Raw genomic sequence first — 22,757 nt, forward strand, 5'->3', positions numbered from 1 at the left:
ACGATCCCGTCTAAGTAATGTGAACAGTCTGGGCCTCAGATCCCTAATCTGTGAAATAAGGACAGTAGTGTCTTCCTCACCCTAGAAGGTGTTGAGAAAAATTAAATAAGAATTATAAAAGGATTCAGTAATCCACAATTGTTATTACTGGTGTTTTATAAGGAATTCATTTTATTCCAAAAGGGGCTAAGTATTAATAGAAGGAGATTATTCTCCTCAGTATATGCCCCAGACTAAGCAAGTCTCTCTTTGATTTGTTGACTTTTCCTGATTGACTTAGTTAAATCCTAGATGCTCCCCCCAATGATTCCCACCTCTCGGTATTCTCTTTTTGAGTAACTCCTTCTCACTGAGCGTGGGGTAGACTAGTGTCTCATGTCTGACAAACAAAATAAGGCAGAAGTGCTGATGTGCAACTCACTGATTAGGTGGTACAAGGCAGTGTGGGGTCAGCTCTCTTGGGTTACTCTTGCTGCCATGCTGTGAGCAGACCTCAGGAGAGGCCCATGTTGTGAAGAGCTGAAAGCTCTAGCCAACAGCCACAGAGAAACTGAGGCCTTTCAACAACCACATGAGCGGGCTTGATAGCAACCTCATGAAGGATGCTGAGCTAGAACCACCCAGCTAAACTGCTGCCATATTCCTGACCCTCAGAAAATGTGAGAGATAATAAATGTTTGCTGCTTTAAATTGCTAAGTTTTGGAGTAATCGGTATGCATCAATACTAATACAGAACATCTGACAGTATCTTGTTTTGCAATTAACATTTAAGATCATTCATTTCCTTGGGTATGAATTATCTCAGCCATTGGTAAATTCTGCCATTTTTTGCACTTGTCTATTTTTTCCCACAACAACTTCAGATACTGTCTGCTTAACTTGATCATCTTTGAGTTACTACATAAAAACACAACTTAACTTGCTTGTATCTTCCTACTATCTTGAAATAAGAGGACTGCTATTTCTGTGTTTTGGTTTGTTTTTGTTTCTTAAAAAATATACATAGATTTTTCTTCTATTATTCCGGGCAGATTTTTTTTTTTTTAAGTAGGTTTCACACCCAACACGGGGCTTGAACTCACGACTCCAAGATCCAGACCCAAGCCGAGATCAACAGTCAGACACTTAACCGACTGAGCCACCAGGCACCCCTCCCAGCAGATTTTTAATGTAATTTGGGTTGGAGAAAGAAATACCTAGAGAGAAAGTTGTATTTTTGTGTAATCACACTGAGTCTAATAATACTAAGATTAACCCACCCTTACTTAATTTTTTTAAAAAGACTGATTTGCAAAACTTATTCTGGTTACACCAAATCTAAAGTTCTGCTTTCCAATACTCATTTTGCAGCCCTGTACAACTGTTCTTTGCAGCATACCTCATGTTTTTTTTTTAATTATTTTTTTAATGTTTATTTATTTTTGAGACAGAGAGAGACAGAGCATGAACGGGGGAGGGTCAGAGAGAGAGGGAGACACAGAATCCGAAGCAGGCTCCAGGCTCCGAGCTGTCAGCACAGAGCCTGATGCGGGGCTCGAACTCACGGACCGTGAGATCATGACCTGAGCCAAAGTCGGACGCTCAACCAACTGAGCCACCCAGGCTCCCCACATACCTCATGTTTTAAAGGGCCTTTGTACCTAAAATGCCCATGAAGATTTCATTCCACTTAAGCCAAAGATTCAGTACAAAGACTGAAAAACCCATTCACAAGAGTAAAAACTTTGAACTGCTATTTCTCCCTACCCTCAATTTGAAAATAAAAAGAAGAAATAAAAGCAAATTATTAATGATACATTATGGCTTTAATTTTTAAAACTTGAAAGATATTTAATGAGCAGCTCATTCCACTTTTCAAGGCATTCAAGCTGCAGCAGTGGAATTAAATAAGACAAGAGCAAGATCTCATGGAACTTCAAAATGGTAAGGTTCAAAAGACCAGTCCAAAAAACAGAGTTGGCTATTTTAATGGAACCGATGACCATTCGATCCCTTACAAATGAAGGAAGCCAAATGAAATCCTGAATTCCCAGACACCTACATGTCACTCTATTGTGCCTTACCACAGATGAACTGAGAACTCACATTCTCCAAGACATGTACTTACCTCACCATTATAGTGACTGCTAATGAGCTATTTCATTCATGTAAGTTTTAGAATAAAAAGACACATTTTTAAAATGCTAATCCAGGGGCGCCTGGGTGGCGCAGTCGGTTAAGCGTCCGACTTCAGCCAGGTCACGATCTCGCGGTCCGTGAGTTCGAGCCCCGCATCAGGCTCTGGGCTGATGGCTCAGAGCCTGGAGCCTGTTTCCGATTCTGTGTCTCCCTCTCTCTCTGCCCCTCGCCCGTTCATGTTCTGTCTCTCTCTGTCCCCAAAAAAATAAATAAACGTTGAAAAAAAAATTAAAAAAAAAATGCTAATCCAACTGTCCTAGCAGCTTTTTTGTTTTGTGGTGGTTTTGTCTGTTTTTTGGCTTTTTTTGGTAAGGTCCCTTAGGTAACTGGTAGTTTTCATTTACTTTGGCCTTAATGAGTATTTACTGCACCCCAGACCTAGAAGCAGCATCCATATGGCTTTCAATTTCGTCAACTTAAATACAAGAAAGTGCAAGAGTAACCAAAACATTTTTCAAAATATTTAAAAGCCCTACTTTTCACCACTGAATTTTCCTGCCAAGTACACTCTATGCTTTAAAACTACCTGCCTTATCCTAGATGTTCACTTGCAGGCAGAACTCAAGTTCTTACTTAAGAAAATGTTTGCCAGACATATGAGAATCATATTTTCTTAAAAAGTGGTTTAAAACATTACCTATAGTTGGCCCAGTGTTTAACTGGAGAGTGTATAATTGAAACTTATGTGGAAATATGTTCCTCCAAATATAGGAAAACGGGGACTAATTTTTTCTCATGAACAGGCATTATGAAATAGCATATACATTAAACTAAGATTGTCACATATTCAGCATACATACATTCTAAATTTACAAAAGGATTTCAGGGGTGCCTGAGTGGTTCAGTTGGTTGAGCGCCTGACTTCGGCTCAGGTTGTGATCTCACGGTTCATGGGTTCGAGCCCTGTGACCTACTGACAGCTTGGAGCCTGAAGCCTGCTTCGGATTCTGTGTCTCTCTCTCTCTCTGCCCCTCCCCTGCTAGTGCTGTCTCTCTCTTTCTCTCAAAAATGAACATTAAAAAAAAAAAAAGGATTTCAGATGATTTACTATAACAGAAACACAATAAATTATTACATAAAATTAAAAGTATAAGGTACTTTATTTTTTTATTTAAAAAAATTTTTTTAACGTTTATTTATTTTTGAGACAGAGAGAGACAGAGCATGAACGGGGGAGGGTCAAAGAGAGAGGGAGACACAGAATCTGAAACAAGCTCCAGGCTCTGAGCGGTCAGCACAGAGCCCAACGCGGGGCTCAAACTCACGGACCGCGAGATCATGACCCGAGCCGAAGTCAGACGCTTAACCGACTGAGCCACCCAGGCGCCCCAAAAGTATAAGGTACTTTATAATGGAAAAAAATTATTCCAGAAAACTAACTAGACTAAGGATGGTTGCTGCAAATGAGCTCCCAAAGAGCTATCATCATCATTAGATAAGACATACAAGTTTAACCAGTTTATGAAGAGAAGAACTTTTCCCTCTCACTCCCAGACAAGCCTTAAGGGTAGGAGATACTAAACATAATGGAGAGAGTCTTCAACAGTATTTTACAGAAGTTGCAGATTTTCATGGGCAGAGGCTGCAAACCAGCAAGCCATGGGCCAGATTCAACCCACAAGTTATCATCTTTTTGACCCTCACAGTATCTACAAAAATGTTTGAATTGTTGCCAATATTTAAGATAAGAACTCTGACTTCCAGCTTCTTTTGAAAAACCAGGTTTGAGAACACTGGCCTTACATTTCCACATGGTAGTAGCTGGCTGAAGCCCACTGAAGAGATAGCCATCCTGTACTTCATAGAAACCGCTCCCCTCACCACCCCTTATATCACCTGCCAGTATTTGAGTGTGGATCCCGGTAAATATATGGTGGTTTCTTGTAACAGTCTTACAACAAAACTTGGATATATGATGTGACATCAGCAATCTTCGAAGACCAGTTTTCAGGAAGCTGGAACAATGGAGTACAGTGCAAAGAGCAGAGCTCAGAGGGGAAAGCCTCCATGTGCATGTCTGTCTGTCTGTCTGTCTCTCACATTCACTCTCTCTCTCCCTCTCTCAGCATGAAAACCATCTAGGAGGCTCTTTAAATAACACAGAAAGCAAAGTCCAAGGACTTTAAGGACTGTCCCCAAGAGTCCTTGACCACAGGTTAAGAAATCACTGAGAGAATAATATATATTGTTTGAAGTAACATCCTGTTTTTGAACAAGACTCATGCATGCAGAACTGATACTGTGCAAGGATGTATTAGAGTATAATGGTTTATGTCCTTTCTGACTTGTTAGGAGTCCATTCGAACCAGTCAAAAATATTTTGAAGATCACTGCTTCATACCGAGAACCACACCATATACCTTGCTTGATACCATATCAAGTAGGAATGCTTTCTTGAAGAAGAGGCAGGTGGGCCAACCTGCTTGGACCTCCTGAAGCAAAAACTTGTTGTTAATGAATGAGTTATGATGGGTCCATGTTACTAGACCCATCACTCAACAAAGTCAGTTGACGCTAATGGCTCTGTTGAGAACCAGAGTGCAATCATTGGCCAAGGAGTTCCCTAGAAAGTTCCTGACGGGCAAACATTCTGTGCTATTGATTGTAGAAAAATCCAAAGATTTAGTAGTCTGGCATGCAGTTGGCAAAACAAACATTTGTTACTAAAGCAAAAGTGACAGGCCATTCCACAGAAAGTAGATTCAGAAGTAGCAAAGGCAGGGTCTAAACTTTCCTCAAGAAAGAGCTTTGGATCTTCGGGAATGCCTGAACAAGGAATGGATTCAAGGCCCAAAACTATATACTATATGACAGATAACTTTCAAACTACTTCTCAAAGTGGCAAATCCCTTTTCTGAACCCAATTCTAGACTGAACTCCAATATATAAAACAGCAATGAATGTAGCTGTGTTCTGATTGAAAGGTAGTTAAGAAGCCAGGGTCTCCCAGGAACATTGTCCACTCCTTCCTTCTCATAAATTTGACATCTCCTCAGAATCCTAAGGCTTTGTGGAACATACTGTTAAAAGTACTGCCATAAGGAATAAAAGCACTTTGGCTTGGAAATTTTTAAGGCTGTAGTGTTAACATCTTCACCATAATCATTACATTTGAACTCAAGCCACAAATTTTCAATATCAAAATTGTTGTTTTGAAATCATTATTGAAACAGACATGCACAGCAAACCATTAATACAAAAATCAATGAGCCAAAGAGCTAACTCTTCCTTGGCAAATCTCCTAAGACGTAAAAAGAATTGTATTAGAACCAACCACCTGTTCCCAGTCTTTTAGAACCCTTAAAACAAAACGCTGGTTTCACTTACCTACTTCATAAAATTAAATCCCTACCTTCTTTATTTAAAATAATTGAATAACCAGAACTTTTGTCATCTCAAACTTTTTGTGAATAAAAAAACAAATGTAAGTTTTTAAAAATATTAAGGGGCAAACAAAAAGAATATTCACCAACTAGTATTTCGGTTGAGGAGTATCTATTCCTCAGAGGGAGACTAAATCCTACGTTTCTGAGCTTAAAACTTGGTTTCTAAAGATCCTTGATTTTATCATCTTTGGCAGCACAACTCAGAGTTTTCAAAAGCTTATTTTAAAAATTCAGTGTCCTTTATTCAAAGACATTACTATTAGTATGAAGAGAAAGGAGGAAGGAGTACAGTTAGATCTAGGAGAAGGGCCAGATTATTTATGCATCCACAAATTTTTTTTCTATCCTTCAACAGTATTCAAAAAATAAAAAACAACAAAGAAGGTTTCCCTTTATTTTTTTTAATGTTTATTTATTTGAGAGAGAGAGAGAGAGAGAGAGAGAGAGAGAGAGAGAGAGAGATACACAGTGTGAGCGGGGAAGGGGCAGAGAGAGAGGGAGACACAGAATCCAAAGCAGGCTCCAGGCTCTGAGCTGTTATTGCAGAGCTCGATGTGGGGTTCAAACCCATGAACCATGAGATCACAATCTGAGCCGAAGTTGGACGCCCAACCAATTGAGCCACGCAGGCACCCCAAGATGTTTTCCCTTTACAAAGAATAAATACAATTGCACTTTAGTGGGGCGGGAAAGTAGCCCAAACTTTCAACACTGGGAAATTCCTTCCCAAACTTTCAACTCCTCACAAAAAGCCAACATTTGACCCCCACTACCACTGAGGAATGTGTGTGTGGGGTGTGTGTGTGTGTGTGTGTGTGTGTGTGTGTGTCTGTCTGTCTGTCTGCCTGCCTCCTGCACTTTCCCGGTAAGTGTATGCCACAGAACCCATACATTCCAACACATTGAGCAAGCGCACACATGCCTTCCTGGCTTCCCCAAACCCAGCCACCTAGGGGGCACTCAGCTGGAGGCAGGCCTACAAACCAAGCACCTTCCAGCCCTGCCCAGCCATCCTCACAGAAATGCAAAGAGGAAGGAGAATGAGAGAGAGAGAGGAAGTGGCCAGTACAGGGCCTCATAGAAAGAAATGCAAAACCTTTTGTGGGGCAAGCCAGCCACATACTCCTAGAGTTTTTAAATGTCAAAGAAAAGAACAAATTGCGTGAGATTTCCAGTCCTGCTGTCACCGCTGGAATCATTTACTGTCTTGTACACACTATCAGTGAGTACCAGTCTTTCCCCATGCTCTGGAATTAGAGAATGAACAAGCTACACGACACTGTTCACTCAGTCACCTGTGTTCCTATGGCTGCCTATCTCCTGTCCTCCTTCCTTTCCTCCCTCCTCCTTTCTTTCTTTCTTTCTAACTGAAGAGGTTAAAGTGCATTTTTTTTCAGTGTTAAACTGTCTAATCTTCTATCTCCTACTCTCTCAAAGATGCACATTTTACTCCAAAATCTTATCCACACAATGACAAGGAAAACATTCATTTCTCAAATATGCATTGTTAAAATCACAAAGATCAGGAGGGACTCAAGTAAAAGGTCTCCATATAACACAGTTAGTTACAGCCTGTCCTCACATGAGCTTTTTCAAAGTATCTTCTATTTTGTGAATTGGCTTGAGGTTAACCTGTCCACAGAATCCCGGTTCAATTACATTTTTTTTTTTTTTTGGTGTGCTTTTTGAAGGCAAAGAGTAAAGAGAAGAGGTAGCAAGTTAATAGAAAGGTCTTCTCTGATAACATTTTAAGCTCTATTAGAGGTTCTTGACTGAGAAAACTCATTATTTTTATTTTTAATTATAATTAAGTTCGTAAAATTATGTTATCAAAAAATAACATCTATATCTAGATGCACAACTCTTGCATATCTATTTCATTGATAGTATGATTGTAACTTCCACCTTGTTTACCTAAAACAAAGTCACCAATGTACTGTATAGTAGGTTTCAGTATTGTATCAAAAAGAACATATAGATCTTCCTACTCCTTGTGCTTTCACTGTTTCCAGGTGTCAAAAAGGTTTAAAATTTTCTAATGTTAATAAGATGAATCATCTTATGAAAAGCAATTTGTGAGAATCCCCCATTTTCCTTCTCTAAGCCATTTTTATGTACAGATAAAAATGAAAGCATGCCAAACTTTGTGCAACATTCTAGGTCCTAGACAAAAAAGGCTGTATTTTTCAGGATTTAAAAAAATATACTTGAGCCAAAGGCATGAATACAGACCTCTCCCCACAATGCATACATTATGGCTTGTCTTTTTTTTACACTTCATTTTCAACCACAATGATTTTTTAAAACATCTATCTTTTATAATTACTAATGCCTCTACAGTAAGACTACTTCAGAAAGTGCCCTCCAATTACGACTAACACTTTCAGTTGTTTCTCAATTATATTAAATTAAATATATAGTGGACTTCAGCCTCTTATCTTCCTCAGCATATCTGTTGTATACATGTAGATTTTTTATTCTGCATTGGGAAAAATATACAAAGTTACCCTGTGACCTATGCAAAATTATCACAGCTCCTGCTGGAGGAGTAGTGCTGTTACTATGTTCCAATTAGGAGGCAGGAAAGGTAATAGGGCCACTGCTTCTTTGAAGCAAGCAGGTTTTGTCAGGTGAAAGGAGGGGCTGCTTTTGAGTCAGAAGCTTCACAGCCCTATCTGTAAAAGGGATGAGGTACAGATCTTCCCCGGCTGTGGTGAGGATAAAATAAGATACACATAAGGCCTGGTGTAGCACCTAAGACACGAGCTGCTTTTTATTTTATTTTTTTTTCAATATATGAAATTTATTGTCAGATTGGTTTCCATACAACACCTAGTGCTCATCCCAAAAGGTGCCCTCCTCAATACACATCACCCACCCTTCGAGCTGCTTTTTAACTACTAGTTACCTTTCTTCGCCCATTTTCCAAGTCAGAACTGCACAGAACATGCAACACCCTACCCCAGACTATACTAACTTAAAGAAATGGGGGGGGGGGTTGAAAATAATCTTTTCACCTATTGTTTTCTTGATCATGCCTTCCTCCCTCCACCACCATATAAATATGATAGTACACAACAGTTAAAGGAAACAAGAGGATAAATACAGGAAAAGTTTACAATTAAGGGGAAATGGACTGTACCTAACATGCTTATTTAGTATATGTTTTTGAGTGATTATGTCATTAATGAGGAACTCTGAAAACCTCATGGATGCTGTCCTACTAATACTCATTCCATCCCCACGGAGAAGCCAAAGGCCAGATTCTGTACAGAAACTGAAGCAGAGAAACACCAAATCTAGGGAAAGATCTGACAGTTACCAGGAAAACAAACCAGAACACAGTCCTGACCTCCAGCAATGGGTTGGTTAAAACCTGGGAAGAACCCACCCAAGCAATTCCCTGAGCTAGACTTTCCTTTTCCACATGGCTTCTAGTCTTAACCAGGGCTACAGCTCACTGCCTAATGCGTGCGGCTCAAGATGTCGAGAGATACATCTTCCCTGGCAGTGTTCTATTTCTTAACACAGGAATGCAGCCACTGAAAAAAGCAATGTAACAACAACAACAACAATAAAATCCAACCCCATTTCTGTCTATGGGCAAGCATGGTGATAAAAGGAGGTAATGCTGCTGTTAATGTTTAAATTGACTGTTTCTAATTATTTTTTTCCTAAAAAAAAAAATAACAAAGTACAGATCATTCAGCATGATGTAAGAGTAAGATTGTTGCAAAGGGTCATTCACAAACAAATCTATTTTCAGTTATTTCCATTACTCTTGAATGGCACCTTTTGAACCATACAACACTTAGATTGACTTTTTTAATTTAAACAAGTGAAGAAAAAAAAGTCTCAGCACTGTGGACTGAGGATCAGAAGACCTGGGTTCTAGCCCTAGCTTTACTATTTAATGGGTATGTGTCCTCAGGCAAATTATTAAATTTCTCTGAAACTAAGTTTCCTCATCTGAAAAAGGGGATGATATTAATTGTCCCATCTTCTTCCCATTATTATTTGGAATAAATGAAATAATGTGAAGAGGCTGGGACATCATCAGTATTATATGAATATAAGATACAGGCACATAAAAAATATGTGTATCTCTCTGCGATAACAATAGCATTATTCACATATCAATGCATGGAATCATGAAACCACCTTTCTGAGCACATTTGAAACAAAAATTAAAAATCCAAGCTTCCCCCTAAGGCACACATTAATTATATGATAATGAGAAAAACTGAAAATACCATTCTCACTGCAATGGTCCCATACATATTTTCCTGGTCATTAGGTAACAACATTTCTTATGATATAGGTAAATATCAGAAAGTCTAAAATATGCATCAGAACTCTTTTCATTTATTGGACTTATTAAAACACCTCTTTAATGAAATGTTCTTGAGAGTAAACAATTCTAACTAATGTTCACATCTTCAGAATAAAGTATAGAACAGATAAATAGTAAGGAAATCCAGGAATAAATGAACAAAATGTATCTCAAAAATGCAAGCTTATTATGCAGTGAGAAATAGAGGCTTGGGAAGGAGACATGTATCTATTAAATGATGGGTTAGCTGGGTTAGCTTTTAGATTTGACTGCCTGCTATGAGTGCAAAAGCATCCATTTTCTCTGGTCTACTTAATCTTTACCTCCATATGCCACCAAACTTTACACCAAATTAAAGAAATAATTACTATATTCTCCCTCATCTTTAGAAGCCAAAGCACAACAGAATCTGAATTTTTCTATAAAAGAAAATAATTTTTCTTCACTATTTTATGGAAAGACCAAAGTACATGATCAAAACAGGAAAAGAAAAACCTTAAAAATAATGCTTTGAGCACTCTGCAATTTTGCTGCCCAAAATAGAACCCATAGAGTCCATGCCACCAAATGAAAATTATAACTTTGTAAGCATGAAGTTAAATTATAAAGTAAAAGATTTTAAAAAATATTTTAATGATGATAACTGGGAGGAAGCACTGTTATCTTTACTAGTAGGTGTTTGTTGTTTATTTGCTATTATGTTTTTCTTCAGTGATAGTGTTTTGAATGACTACCCAAAGTAATTGGACTTGAATTTCAGTGTAAAAAGGATAAACTTTGACTAATAAACTATTTGGGCATGTTTTGTTCAACAGAACTATCCCATCCTTCAAATTAAGAAGTCAATCATAACTTTTGAGACATGATGCTTTTGACTAAAAGTTTTAGGAAACTGGTTTAAAAAACTGGCTCAGCCAAGTCACACTACTCTGTTCTTCAACGCAGAAAAGAACAATGAAGACACGTTGGTGGCATTTAAGTGGAATTTTTAAAAATGTATTTTGAAACTTATAGTTCAACTTTTTTAAGTCTCCAAAGAAACCAGTCTAATACTATGCTTCTAATGAAATTGATTCCGTCAGAGTACTTGTTATGTAAAATAATCTGTCTTCCACAGTATAGAATTCCTAAGTGAAAATGCATATTCAAATCTTTAATTTTCTATCATTTATAAAAATGGCTCATAGATCATCAGAGCCTTCACAGAGTCACTGAGCTAACTAACTCTACTAGTGAGAAGGGATATCCAAGCAAAAGAAAGGAAGAATAGATTGTGCATTGGATGGTCCTCCCAGCAGCAAGCTCACTGAAGAAGCCACACAGGTACCTGAGCCCTGGCTTCCACAAGGTTAAGCACCTATAAGAGTCATGCATCACTCAAAGCAAATACTGATTCCCTTTGTCACAAAGTTCAAACACCTAGCAATTTTCATTTGCCCTGTCAAGACTGAAATCCAGAGCAATCGTTGCTCAGTTAAAGATTTCCTTCTCTTCCCTCCTGATACCATCTGTCTGAAACTACTGTCCCCCACAAAGCACACACGCACACAGACACCCATGTGCACACACCCCACTGAATCACAGAGATGACACACTTAGCTCAAATAATATCCTCTCACAACTGGCCAATTGCTCATCTACTTTTGAGAATTCCATTAGAAGACTTGGAAGAGTGATTCAGCGATAGACAGCAAATATTTAGAAAGCTGAGAAGTATCAAATATGTGTAAATAGTTCCTGTAGAAATCTGAGTTTCAATAAATGTGCCCAAGTTCCTATCCTTTTATGCACATTTCAACATCATTTACATACCCCCCCCACTTGAAAAACTGGATCAACCTCCATAAAATAAAAACATTTACTCAAAATAGTGAAATGTTGATTTTGATATGCAATTAGTTCCAAACTGCCTAATGTCCTTTATAAAAACTCTTCTTAAAGAAAATACATTATATCATTACGTATAAAAGGTGCTACAAAATATTACTAATCTTCTCTCATCTTTATGTAATCTCAGGTTAAAATAATAAAAAATAAACCTTTGAGACCATCCCTTACTGGTCATCTTATCCCCAGCCATAATTACAAGGAAATATTATTTTAAAAAACACAATTTGACAAATGCATCACATATCACCAAATCACCTTTTAGAATTAATGTTTATGTAGCCATTTAAAACTTTCATAAATTGCTACAATACAAATTTAAAATGGAGATGAATTTGACAAATTGGAAAATCAAGCAGTACATAAAAACTATTTTGATTTGTAGATTTCAGTGGCTTTTAATATTTAACTAAATAAGGTAAAAACATCAAATGACCAGTTTTTTAATATTTGTAAGCTTGAATTTTAAACCTACACTACCACCTGAATTATCAACTGTTTTTTTTATTGCTTGTATTTTAATTCTAATACTTATCTCTTAAAGGTTACAAAAATGTGTAATTGTTTATGGCATAGCCTAGAACCATATGAAAAAATTATTAGCCTTTTTTAAAATGGGAAATGTAATGTCCAACTCAAAGCCAAATTAAAGTTATCTTACAGTTTGACATGTATTTTATATTAATATACATTATATCCACACATGGAATCTATTTAATTAAATTCAGGCATCAATTTTTAATTCAACAAATTCTTTAAATAGAAGCCTACCATATAATTTTAACCTAAAAAAATCTTTTCAAAATTAAAAATTGATGCAGCAAAAGCCTTTGTTGCAGGAAGGGCTTGAGGTTGGATGGGTTTTTTTTTTGTTTTTGTTTTTGTTTTTTTTCTTTTTGGTATTTAATTCAACTATACACAATGTAGTACATACAAGCAAAATACAATTGAGATACTGTTTTCTTTAACATTCCTATAGGAGACTGAATTCATTTGCATTGGAGACAACACAATTACTGATTTTTAACTCATGAAAGACAAATTCATAGCTTTTTCCTACACTATCTCATAGTATTCACACCATCTCAGTGAAAGCATGTCTATACCACTTGGTTACTTCCTAGCAGTGGGCAGAAATCACATTTTTGAAAGTTTTGTTTCTCACAGAATCATTCAACTTTAGTTACAAAGCACATTCAGGTTAGCGTATGTTCTCGCTCCAAACAATATACGTGATGTGGGTGCGTGTGTGTGTGTGTGTGTGTGTGTGTGCAAGTGTGTAGGTACATATACAGATATGTACATATATATTTTTTTCCAACTAAAAACAAGAAAAATGAAATTTCTGTCAAGGCATTTTCCACAACTTTTAACAGATTTTTAAAGCAATTTCCAGTTTCTTCCTCTTTAAGCAATCTTTGATTCATATACACTACCAAGAAATATGAATAGAGAAAAAAGATCCAAAGATTTTTATTCAGCAGAGCCTGAAACCAACTTAGAAAGTAAAAAATAGGTGGTGTGTCTATGATTTACATTACAATAATTTGCATCTAATAAGAATGAAACACATGTACCAAAAAGAAAAAAAAAAAAAAAACAAGAGTTTTCTACTTCTGATGACCCCGAGAATATAATGGTTATATAGTCTGTCTACTATAATAGCACATATAAAATGATGCTAGAATGACATTTAACAAAAGACCCAATTGGTAAGCAAATGGCATGCCAATAATTTCATAACTTAAGATAAAAACATCTCCTCCCAAATTATCATTAGCTTTAAAAAGTCTATTTGGAATGTAAATATTAAAACTCATTCCTGAGAGCAGAAAGAAATCAGAACAATATAAAGAAAATGAGCACTCAGTTGTTGAATGATTTTTAAGTAAGCAAGCAATGAGGATGAATTGTTTTCTTCACATTTTCACTTCAACTAACACAAAAACCACATATAGAACTGACTTAACGCTGACAAATTTGCTTCTAACTTGTTAAATTTCATGGAAATGCAACAAAGGAACACCAAAATAGTCACCATATAACATAAAAGCTTTGGTTTCAAATGTCACAGTACCCTGCTTTTTGAAAGCCAGCACCGTGGTAGTGCCCTGTACATGAGAACATACAGCTGCTTCATCCCAGGGGTCTGAGCTCAGTACACAACACCAGTCATTAGACATCTCTCCCTTAGCCTGCAGAACAAGTAACTAATTCCTGCATTTTAAACCAATAAAGTAAAGGGGGAAAAAAAAGAGTAAAGCCATCCAATCAGAAATGATGCAACCCTCTAAAACAGCAGCTTATGCATACATTTGGTATGTCAGACGTCTTCAGTGTAGTGAATCATACACAGCGCATTTTAATCTACCTCCTAGGTATTTTATATTGCCCACATGTTCAAAGAAATCTTGTACTAATAAGGCTGTTTAAGTCCTAGTTTGTTCTTTATTTAATTAATACTAAAAATTGGGGACATGCTTTTAATTCTGAACTCTTACATAAACACAACAAAATTAGTTAAATGACACTCTGGCTAACAGCAAATAACTCCTGCATTTTGAAAGAAAAAGTTTAGAAGAAGTATACTTGTGAGAAGTCTTAGGAGATGTTAGTAACTTTAAATTAGTATTTTACTTACATTGCAACATGAGATAATGCACTTCATAACATGAAATGAGACACCAACTCACCAAAGTTAAAATTCTAGTGATTTTTTTTTATTAATTATAACCCAAAAAAGGACTCAGAACAGCTATACAGCCAATAGAATTCGGCATTTATAGAATAATAGCCCTTCAAATGTTTTAGGTGGTTCTTTCAAACCTTGTTCAATATTTTCATCAAATTTTCAAGTGTTGTAAAAGATGAGTGATTTAAATTTCTTAATAAATACTTAATACATCAGAAAGCTTCAACTTGGATTTCTCAGGTAAAAAAAAAAAAGTACACACACACACATATATAGAAGTATACAAATTTAGAATACTTAACTGAAAAACCAATCAGCTACACATTACATCTGTTCCTAGAGAGAAAAACTAGCTTTATATTTCATTTGAAACTGCAAATCATAACTTTTGCCTTTTTTTAAAGGCATAAGCTTTCTGATACGCCACAATCATTTGCAAAGAAGATATTCTGTTGCTTAGTTAAAATAAAAGTATCTGAAAATGAGCCCACAGTTTTTTAAAACCTCTTCAACAAAACATCTAAGTATTTATAAAATTATTATGGTTTGTTTTAGAATCTATTTTATCCTGGCAAAAATCAAGTAAGTGGTTGCACTGTTGAGTATCAGAAAATGTAAAGGTGGCAAATCAAAGACTTAAGAGTTTTCAGTCCAGCTACTTAATGACTAATGGTGAAGAAATGTATGTGAACGGGATATAAACTAAGTTACAACACATGGGAGAAGAAAAAAAAAACCTAGAATGAGTAATAAAGGGGCCCAATTTAAAGTCCACAATAAGCTTTAAACAAAGATGTTCTCCCTCATTCTCTCCTCACAGAGATATTTCTCTTGCAGGCAAATCACTGTGGAGAAATCCAACTTCCACAAAATTCTTTACTCCTTCATTAACAACAGTGCCCTTAAATGTAGCTACAGAACTCATAGAGATACTTGTTTAGCTTCAAACATATCTTAAAAGCAACAACAACAACAACAACAAAACGCTCAGAAGCAATATTCAGTAGTCTCAGGGACTAAAAAAGTCTGGCTTTTTAACTGCCACCCATTCCAAACAACCCACTTCTTTACAATGCTATGCAAAATACTGACCTCTTACTGAATTATTTTATTATTCAACATTAAGCTATCTAAAAAAGAAAACTAATTAATCGCGAAGTTTAGTTAAGCAATTTAGTTGACAAAGTAAATATTTACTCTTAACATCTCACAGGAAGTCTTGACAAGCATTTGTAGCCACTGTGCTGGGGGTAGGGGTGGGAGTGAGGGGGGTGGGAGGCAAGTTTTGATAAACAAGTTTAACGGTCCCAGCGAATTTCACACAGCTAGAGTTCGCCACCCCCCACCCCCCAATAAGGCACCAGATATTTTCCAAGTACAGTAAACACCTTATATAATGAAAGTAAAAAATCTAACTTTCTAAACTACGTTATCTCCACCAACAAAACAAACAAAAGCAGTTTTTTAACTATAAAAGCACATTTTTAAAAAACTGAGTGTACTGTGGTATTTATACGTTAAGCCCTATCACAAAATAACTAAGCAAAATATATTTACCTGAGCTTTTTAGAGACTGAGTAATCAACTTCCATGATTTTCCCATGCAATTCCACTTTACCTTTAAAACAGAAATTAAAGCACTCAGAACCTTCCTTAGATCAAACCGGCGGGGGTCTAGGAGGGGCACGCACAGAACTCCACGCTCGGGCTCCGCCTTCGGGCGCCCTCAAGGGGTCTCCTACCGGGCTCGAGCTGGGCAAACTTGGTTGCCAGTGGGAAGCAAGGTGGGCGCCCCGTGTCTCGGGACGAGGTGGGAAGGGCGCGAGCCCGGATCCGACCCCAGGTATAGCTGTGGGTGGCATTACCGGAAAAACAAATTTAATAAAGAGCGGCGCCAATTTGAAAGGATGAGCTCATTTGAAACTCAAGCTGCAGGGCTGGCGCGGCCCCGCTCCTCTCCCGGCCCCCACCTCTCCATTCCGCTAACCCGGGCCCCGAGGGCTCCGCTGCGCTCCCCTCCCTGACTTCTCCACCCGGTGGCCCGGAGAAGACGCACCGAAGCCCCCCACCCACCTCCCCCCACCCCGGGGCCGCAGCTGCGAGAGCCCAGTCCCGGCCGGCTCCAGGGTGTCACCTTGGCCTCGCCGCCGCCCCGCCCCCACCCCGCGCACCCGTGGGGAAGGGTCTTCCGCCGGGCCGGGGCTCGGGGGGCACAGGCTCCCGGCCTTGGGGCGAGCGCGGCTCCGAGCGGTGCGTGTGCGAGAGGGAGAGTTGGTGAGTGCGCGCGCGCGCGAGTGTGTGTGTGTCGCTCTCCGTCTCCCGTCTGGGCTCCAGCGCTCTCGCGGGCCCCCCGGTCGCCTCTTTCCCGGTTCTCAGCCCGGGCCCCCACCGAGTTGAGACAGGGCACCTCGTAAAAAGGTGCTTCTGGCCGAGCGGGAGGCGGGGGGACAGGCGGCGGAAAGCCCCCAGCCCCGAGTTCTTCTCAATAAAATCGGACAAAAAATTCAGAGAAAAATAGGAGCGCTTGAGAGACGAGCGAGAGGGGACTAAGGTTCGGGAGAGGACCGAGAGAGATGTGCCGTCGTGCAGGGATTGGGGTTGGGGGAGTCCCGAAACCTTGGAGGGGATCATCAGGGTGGCGCCGAGGGGGTGCCGAAAGTGGGGGACCGCGAGGCGAGGTGGGGAGGGGGCTCCAAAGGAGAGTGCGGCTCAGGGGACGCCAGAGGGCGAGAGGTCCCGGGCACGAGGCAAGGATAGGGGTAAGGTCCGGTCAAGAGAGAAAGAGATGCAGGATTGGAAGGGGGTCCCTGACAAAGGGGGTGACGCGAAGGTCAGGGAAGAGAGGGAACGGGGGTTCTCTGAGGATGGGGGTGGGGAAACTCTGGAGAGCAGCCCGGGAGCATAGGGAAGGAGGGGTGCCCCCAGAGAGCGAGCGAGCCCCAGACACCCTCGGAGCGGCACGGGGGTCGCCCCAGGGCTGCGGCTGGGAGGGCAAGGGGGGAATCCGGAGCGGTGGGGGGAGGGGAGCGGGCCGTCCCGGGAGCGGGCCGGCGGCGAGAGTTGAGGGTCTGGTGCGTGGAAGTGAGTGTGCGGGCGCGGGAGCCCCCGCCGGGCGCCGCCCGCCGGGCTCGGCCTCCCTCCGGGCGCCGTCCCGGCCTGAGCTGGGCGAGGCGGGGGGAGGGGGCAGCGGCGACTGCTCACCCGAGAGGGTCTCGATGGCGCGGATGGCCCAGTTCTGGTCGGGGTAGTCCACGAAGGCGTAGCCGGACTTGAGCAGGACCTGTCCCGCCAGGGGCAGCTTCCTGTCCCCGAAGAGCTGCCGGAGGTCGTCGGCGGTGACGGCGGGGCTCAGGTTCCCGATGTAAAGCTTGTTCATCATCCGTCTCTTCCCCGAGAGCCCGCGGCTCCCCCGGCCCGGTACCCGGCGCTCCTCGCCTCCTCCGCTGCCCTCGTCTCTCCTCCTCCTCCTCCGCCCCCCCTCCCCGCCCTCCGCCCGCCCGCCACCCACCCCCACCCTCAGCCTGGCTCCCCCCACCGCGGCCGGCCCGGCCCGCCCGGGGGCAGAGGCGGAGGCGGGGACTCGGCGCGGCTGCCTCCTCGGGGCAGAGTCCCGGGCCGGGCGGCGGCGCGCGGACAAAGCGCTCTCTCTGCCTCCCTCTCTCTCCCTCTCAAGGCGGTGGCGGGAGGAGGAGCAGCGGCGGGCGGCGGCAGCGCACCCCGCGTGTGTCTGTGTGAGAGTTTGTACGGGCGTGTGCGCAGCCGAGAGTGAGCGAGCGAGCGCCCCCTCCCCGCCCCGCGCAGCCGAGCCCCTCGCCCCCCGCGCGGCTACCCTGGCTTCTGCCGCCCGCCGGGCGGGCGGAAGCGGGTCGCGGCCCGGGGCTGGGGCTCCCGGGCGCCAGAAGCCCGGGCGGGCGCGGCGCGGAGGCCAGGCGTGCGGCGGGGCGGGGAAGGCGCGCCCCGGCCGCGGGTGGGAGTGCACGAGGGGGCGCGGGGGAGCGGCCGCCCGCTGCAGGCGTGGGAGGGAGAGGGGCCGTGAGAGAGCGTGGAGAGGGGTGTGCGCAAGGTGGACCGGATGTGAGAGTGCGGCTGCCAGGGCCCGCGAGAAGGTGTGTCTCGGAGGTGAGAGGCGAGGGCAGGCTGGGAGACAACAACTTTCGCGGCGAGTTGGCCGCGTCTGGCGCCCTGCGCGGTCCCGGGCGGAGCGCTCGCTCGGAGACCCGCTCCTCGCCCGGCTCTCCGGGGCGACCGGGCGGCGCGTGTGGTCGAGGGATCGCGGACGGGGGTCGGGACGCCTGGGGCCCGGGACTGTGCACCCTGGAGAAGTTGCCGCCAGCCCTGGGCCTCAGTTTCCCGGCCCGTTGGGGGAGACGGAAGGCCAGAGCGTAGTCACGTCCCCTCCGCCCGCACCCCGTGCGCCCGGAACCCCGCGGCGGGCGGCAGCCTGACGTTGGCAGCTGCTCTCTATTCTGGGAAGTGCCGAGGGCTTCCCGAACGGCCGCTGCGAAGCCAGGTGGCGGGTGGGGAGGCCAGCGGGGAGGGGGTAGGGGCTGCGGCCAGGAGGACGGACGCTTGCTGCTGGATTTCGAGGCCGGGTTCGGTCCCAGAGCAGGGGTGGTGGGAGGCGAGGGTGGCTGGAAGCGGAGGCGCTTGGGCTGTGTAGGAGTTCCCCAACCGCTGGGAAGGGCCCGGAGAGGAAAGAGGTCCTTCCAAGCGGAGGAAACAACGTGACCGACGGAAGAGGCAGGGTTGCGTTGATAGCAGCCCGAGCCGAGGGGCTAGGGAAGGAGCCAGAAGGGCTGGAGGCGGTTGGGAGTTCCTGGGCCCGGCTGGAAGTCTGGTGGTTAGAGCCTAGTCCCAGCCAGGAAATAAAATTCTGCAGGGAAGAAGAAAATTGGCAGGATTCAGTAGTGAAGAAAGGGCAGAAGATGATTCCAAGATCTGGACTTGTGGGGGCTTTAGTGGGGGTGATGGGTTGACGAGAGAAATAAGAGTTCTTGGGGACGTTGGGGGGGGGGTCTCTTGGTGAAAATGGAACAGCTTCAGATCTCTTGGCTGGGCTGTGATGTACTGTCTTTCCTAAGCTTTTCTATTAACCAAGGGGTAGGAGGGAGCACGGCTTGTTTGTTTGTGTTGTTTGTTTGTTTGTCTTTTTAAAAGCATGTTTCCAGGCCCCTTTCTTTGAAGACTGACTGTGAGCCTGGAGTTTGTATTTTCCTTAAGTACTCCCAGGTAATTCTTGTTTGGGACGCCCTGGCAGGTGGAAGGCCTATAGGCTTAGAACTCAGACCTTCCTCCTTTCTGCCCCCAGCTGTGTGGCTTAGAACGTTCCAGCATCTGTGAGCCTAAGTTTCTTCATCAGTAGGAAGGAAGGAAGAAAGAAAGAAAAGAGAAGAAAACAACCAAATCTTGAAGGGCTGTTTTGAAGTCCATATGAAAGATAATTGAGTAGGGTGTTGAGACAGTGGCAACACATTTAATGCTTTTCTTAGGAGCTGATGAGCTTTAAAATATTTTCTTTTGGAGAGGGAGATCTCCTTAAATAATTCGTTGTCCAGAGGAGAAAGAATGGATACATTTTTACCTAGATATTGCAGTTATTTGAATTCTGGCTTTGCTCTCAAATATTCTCAAATTTCCTCTCTCTAAAAAAGGATTGGATTTTACTGCTCCTGGAGTGGGATAAACTGAGCGTAGATGCTTTCCTACCAAAATGTACTGGAGAATCATAAATGAAAACTGTGTGTATATAAACCTATGCAGACCAAGAGGTAGTGATCTTCAGATTATTTACACAGATGCCCCTAATTGGTATTTATTTCCAATAATTCAAATTTGCATCTTCTAAGAGAAATGAGAGTGGCAGGGGTACTTAATCTTGCTCTTCTCTGAAAGGTTAGTAAAGCTTTTTTGTTGTGGAATATTTTCAGGCATATCAATTCCTTGGTCCTACGTTTGCAAAACCACAAACGTTTTAGCATGGATTCTGTAGCGGGCAGCAAGGATCTAAAGATTCTTAGCCAAGGTGGCTTCTGGTGAACTCTCTCAGCATGTTTCACCTGGTCACTTTGAAAATTGTTTCTGAGAAGTAACTGTTCACTGCTGTACTTTGTGTCTTCTGTCATGCCAGCATTTTGTAAGGAGGACATGTTTCCACCATCCCTCTGATTTGTAGCACACACAGTTTCATATCCTAGAATGCAGATTTGCTCTTTCACATGGTAGAGAACAGGACAGCCTCAACTTGGAAAAGCAGAAATCCAGAAGTCATTGCCCCTGCCTGACAAAACTTTATTTTCTCCTGAGTTCCCCTAACTTATTCCCTCCTAGAGAGTTGAAATGGAGATGAATCTAGACTGAACTTAAGCCTAATAAGCCAAGATTTTTATGATTGTTTAACTGAGGTCAAAAATTTGGAGACATTTTTATATTAGGCATATTACTTTTAGGCATATTAACCTTTTCCTCAAGAATGTTGAAGGCAGTACAGAGCCTCGTGATTTTTCAGTGATTCCTTTGGGCAAGCTTGCAGTGGGGTAGCTGGGACAAGATTTCCTAATGTCACTCTGCAGGTAGGAGAACTGAGGTCCAGAAAAGTAAAATTTCTTCCTGGTCATACAGAGAGATTGAAACAGGACTGGAAAGCATATTTTAGCTAAACAGAGGCTGTGAAGTGTTAAGTCTTCATTTTGGACTTTTTTAAGTTTTTTTTTTAATGATCTCTTCACCCAACATGGAGCTCGAAGTCACAACCCCGAGATCAGGAGTCACATGTTCCACCTGCTGGGCCAGCCAGGCACCCCTTGGACTTTCATGACCAAAATATTTCTGTCTGTGGACAGAGCACCTTCTGATAGCCTCACTGTGGTCACCTTAACCTTCTGAATCTACAAAAACACACCAGAAATGTTTTTGCTCAACTAATGATGGTGGTCTGAACGGCCAATGGTGCTAGGTAATGCACGGAGTTGGGTGGGAAAATGAAGCCTCCTTGCCAGAAGGCTGGGGGGAAAGCAATATTTGTAGCCAATTCAGTATTTGGTGGCGTCAGCACCTGCTTGCTCATTGGGAATGATGTAGTGGTAGGGTAAGGTCTTTTAGCAGCTTTTCTTGAATTAGTAGAAGAAAAATTGTTTGACCTTATTTGAGTTAATTCACCTCTCTGAGTTTCAGATTCCTCATTTGTAAAATAGTCTAACCTACTACTTCATAAACTCCTGCTTCTCTGTATTTTTCATATTTTTTTCAAATACTGGGCTGTCTCAGCTCTACTTCATTGCACATCTCCTTTCTCTGGAATGTTTGTTCCCCTGGTAGACTGCCTCCTCCTTTGACTTGACCCCAGAATACACACGGCATTTCATACAGATAAGAAATATCTTGTCTAGTGGTGATCGTTGCATGACGTTGTGAATATACTAAAAGCCATTGAAGTGTGGGTTTTAAATGTGAATTTTTGGTATGTGAATTGTCAATTTTTAAAAATTATATGAGGAAAAAGAAGTCTTCTATATGGTGAATTTCTAGAGAAATGAAATTTTGTTTTTGTTTTTTTTTTTTTTTCATCCTTTGGCCAGTATCAAACCTTGCACATAATAGAAGTTCAGGTAATATTTATTGTATAAGCAATTTGCTTATACATCCTTTGAGATTTGCTCAAAAGATTAAATGAAGGCATATGAGATTGTACCTATCTTGTGCAATGCTTGCCATGTAGTGGGAGAGAATGTTCACTTTTCTCCCCTCATTGAATCCATTCATTTATTCATGCCATTACACACTGTTAGGCACTGAGAATACAGAAATGGATAAACATTGTCCTATCAAAGCATTTAGGATCAGTGGGGGGTGGAGGGAAAGGGGCAGAGGCAGATATATAAACACTTTATACAATGGCATTAGAGATGCCATAAAAGACTTTGAGCATAGAGGAAAGAGCATCTCGTTCAGTCTAGGGTCAGGGAGGGGATCGTCATGGAAGAACTGATATCAGAAATGGGTTTTGAAAGATAAGCAGGGATTTGCTAGGACAGGAGAAGGAGTCTGCATGCTAGGCAGAAGGAAAATGCAAAAGCATAGAGACATAATAAAGCATCTGCTCCACACCTAAAATCAGATTCAAATGTTGACTCAGAAACAACTTTGAGAAAAAGAGAACAGAAAATAATGCCTCCCACCAAAACAACAACAACAAAAACAGTTTCCAGAATTAAAGACCTAGTTCTTCAGATTGAAAGGGTTTAGTGAAAGCACAGCAAAAAGATCAGAGCCAGTCACCTGGCT

The 22,757-nt window shown here is 42.0% G+C and overlaps 2 protein-coding genes across 3 annotated transcripts in view; both read right to left on the minus strand.

The window, feature by feature from the left end:
- IGF2BP2 (insulin like growth factor 2 mRNA binding protein 2) overlaps positions 1 to 17,939 on the minus strand; it is a 157,823-nt gene extending 139,884 nt beyond the window's left edge. The window contains exons 1-2 of one of the 2 annotated variants that reach the window (XM_030329468.2): positions 17,679 to 17,939; positions 16,035 to 16,095 (exon numbers count right to left, since the gene is read on the minus strand). In XM_030329468.2, the coding sequence (XP_030185328.1) occupies positions 16,035 to 16,095; positions 17,679 to 17,856 (239 nt within the window). In that variant the 5' untranslated portion in view covers positions 17,857 to 17,939. The remainder of the gene's footprint in view (positions 1 to 16,034; positions 16,096 to 17,678) is intronic. The other variant, XM_030329470.1, reaches the window with a different exon arrangement.
- Positions 17,940 to 18,145: 206 nt separating this feature from the next.
- On the minus strand, positions 18,146 to 20,623 carry LOC115522868 (basic proline-rich protein-like). The gene is made up of 2 exons (XM_030328445.1): positions 20,534 to 20,623; positions 18,146 to 19,252 (listed from the first exon to the last, which is right to left on the minus strand). Exons 1-2 carry the CDS (start codon positions 20,621 to 20,623, stop codon positions 18,146 to 18,148), a joined length of 1,197 nt encoding a protein of 398 aa, XP_030184305.1.
- Between the last annotated feature and the right edge of the window lie 2,134 nt (positions 20,624 to 22,757).

Source organism: Lynx canadensis, chromosome C2 (assembly GCF_007474595.2).
Source record: "Lynx canadensis isolate LIC74 chromosome C2, mLynCan4.pri.v2, whole genome shotgun sequence".
NCBI lineage: Eukaryota > Metazoa > Chordata > Mammalia > Carnivora > Felidae > Lynx > Lynx canadensis.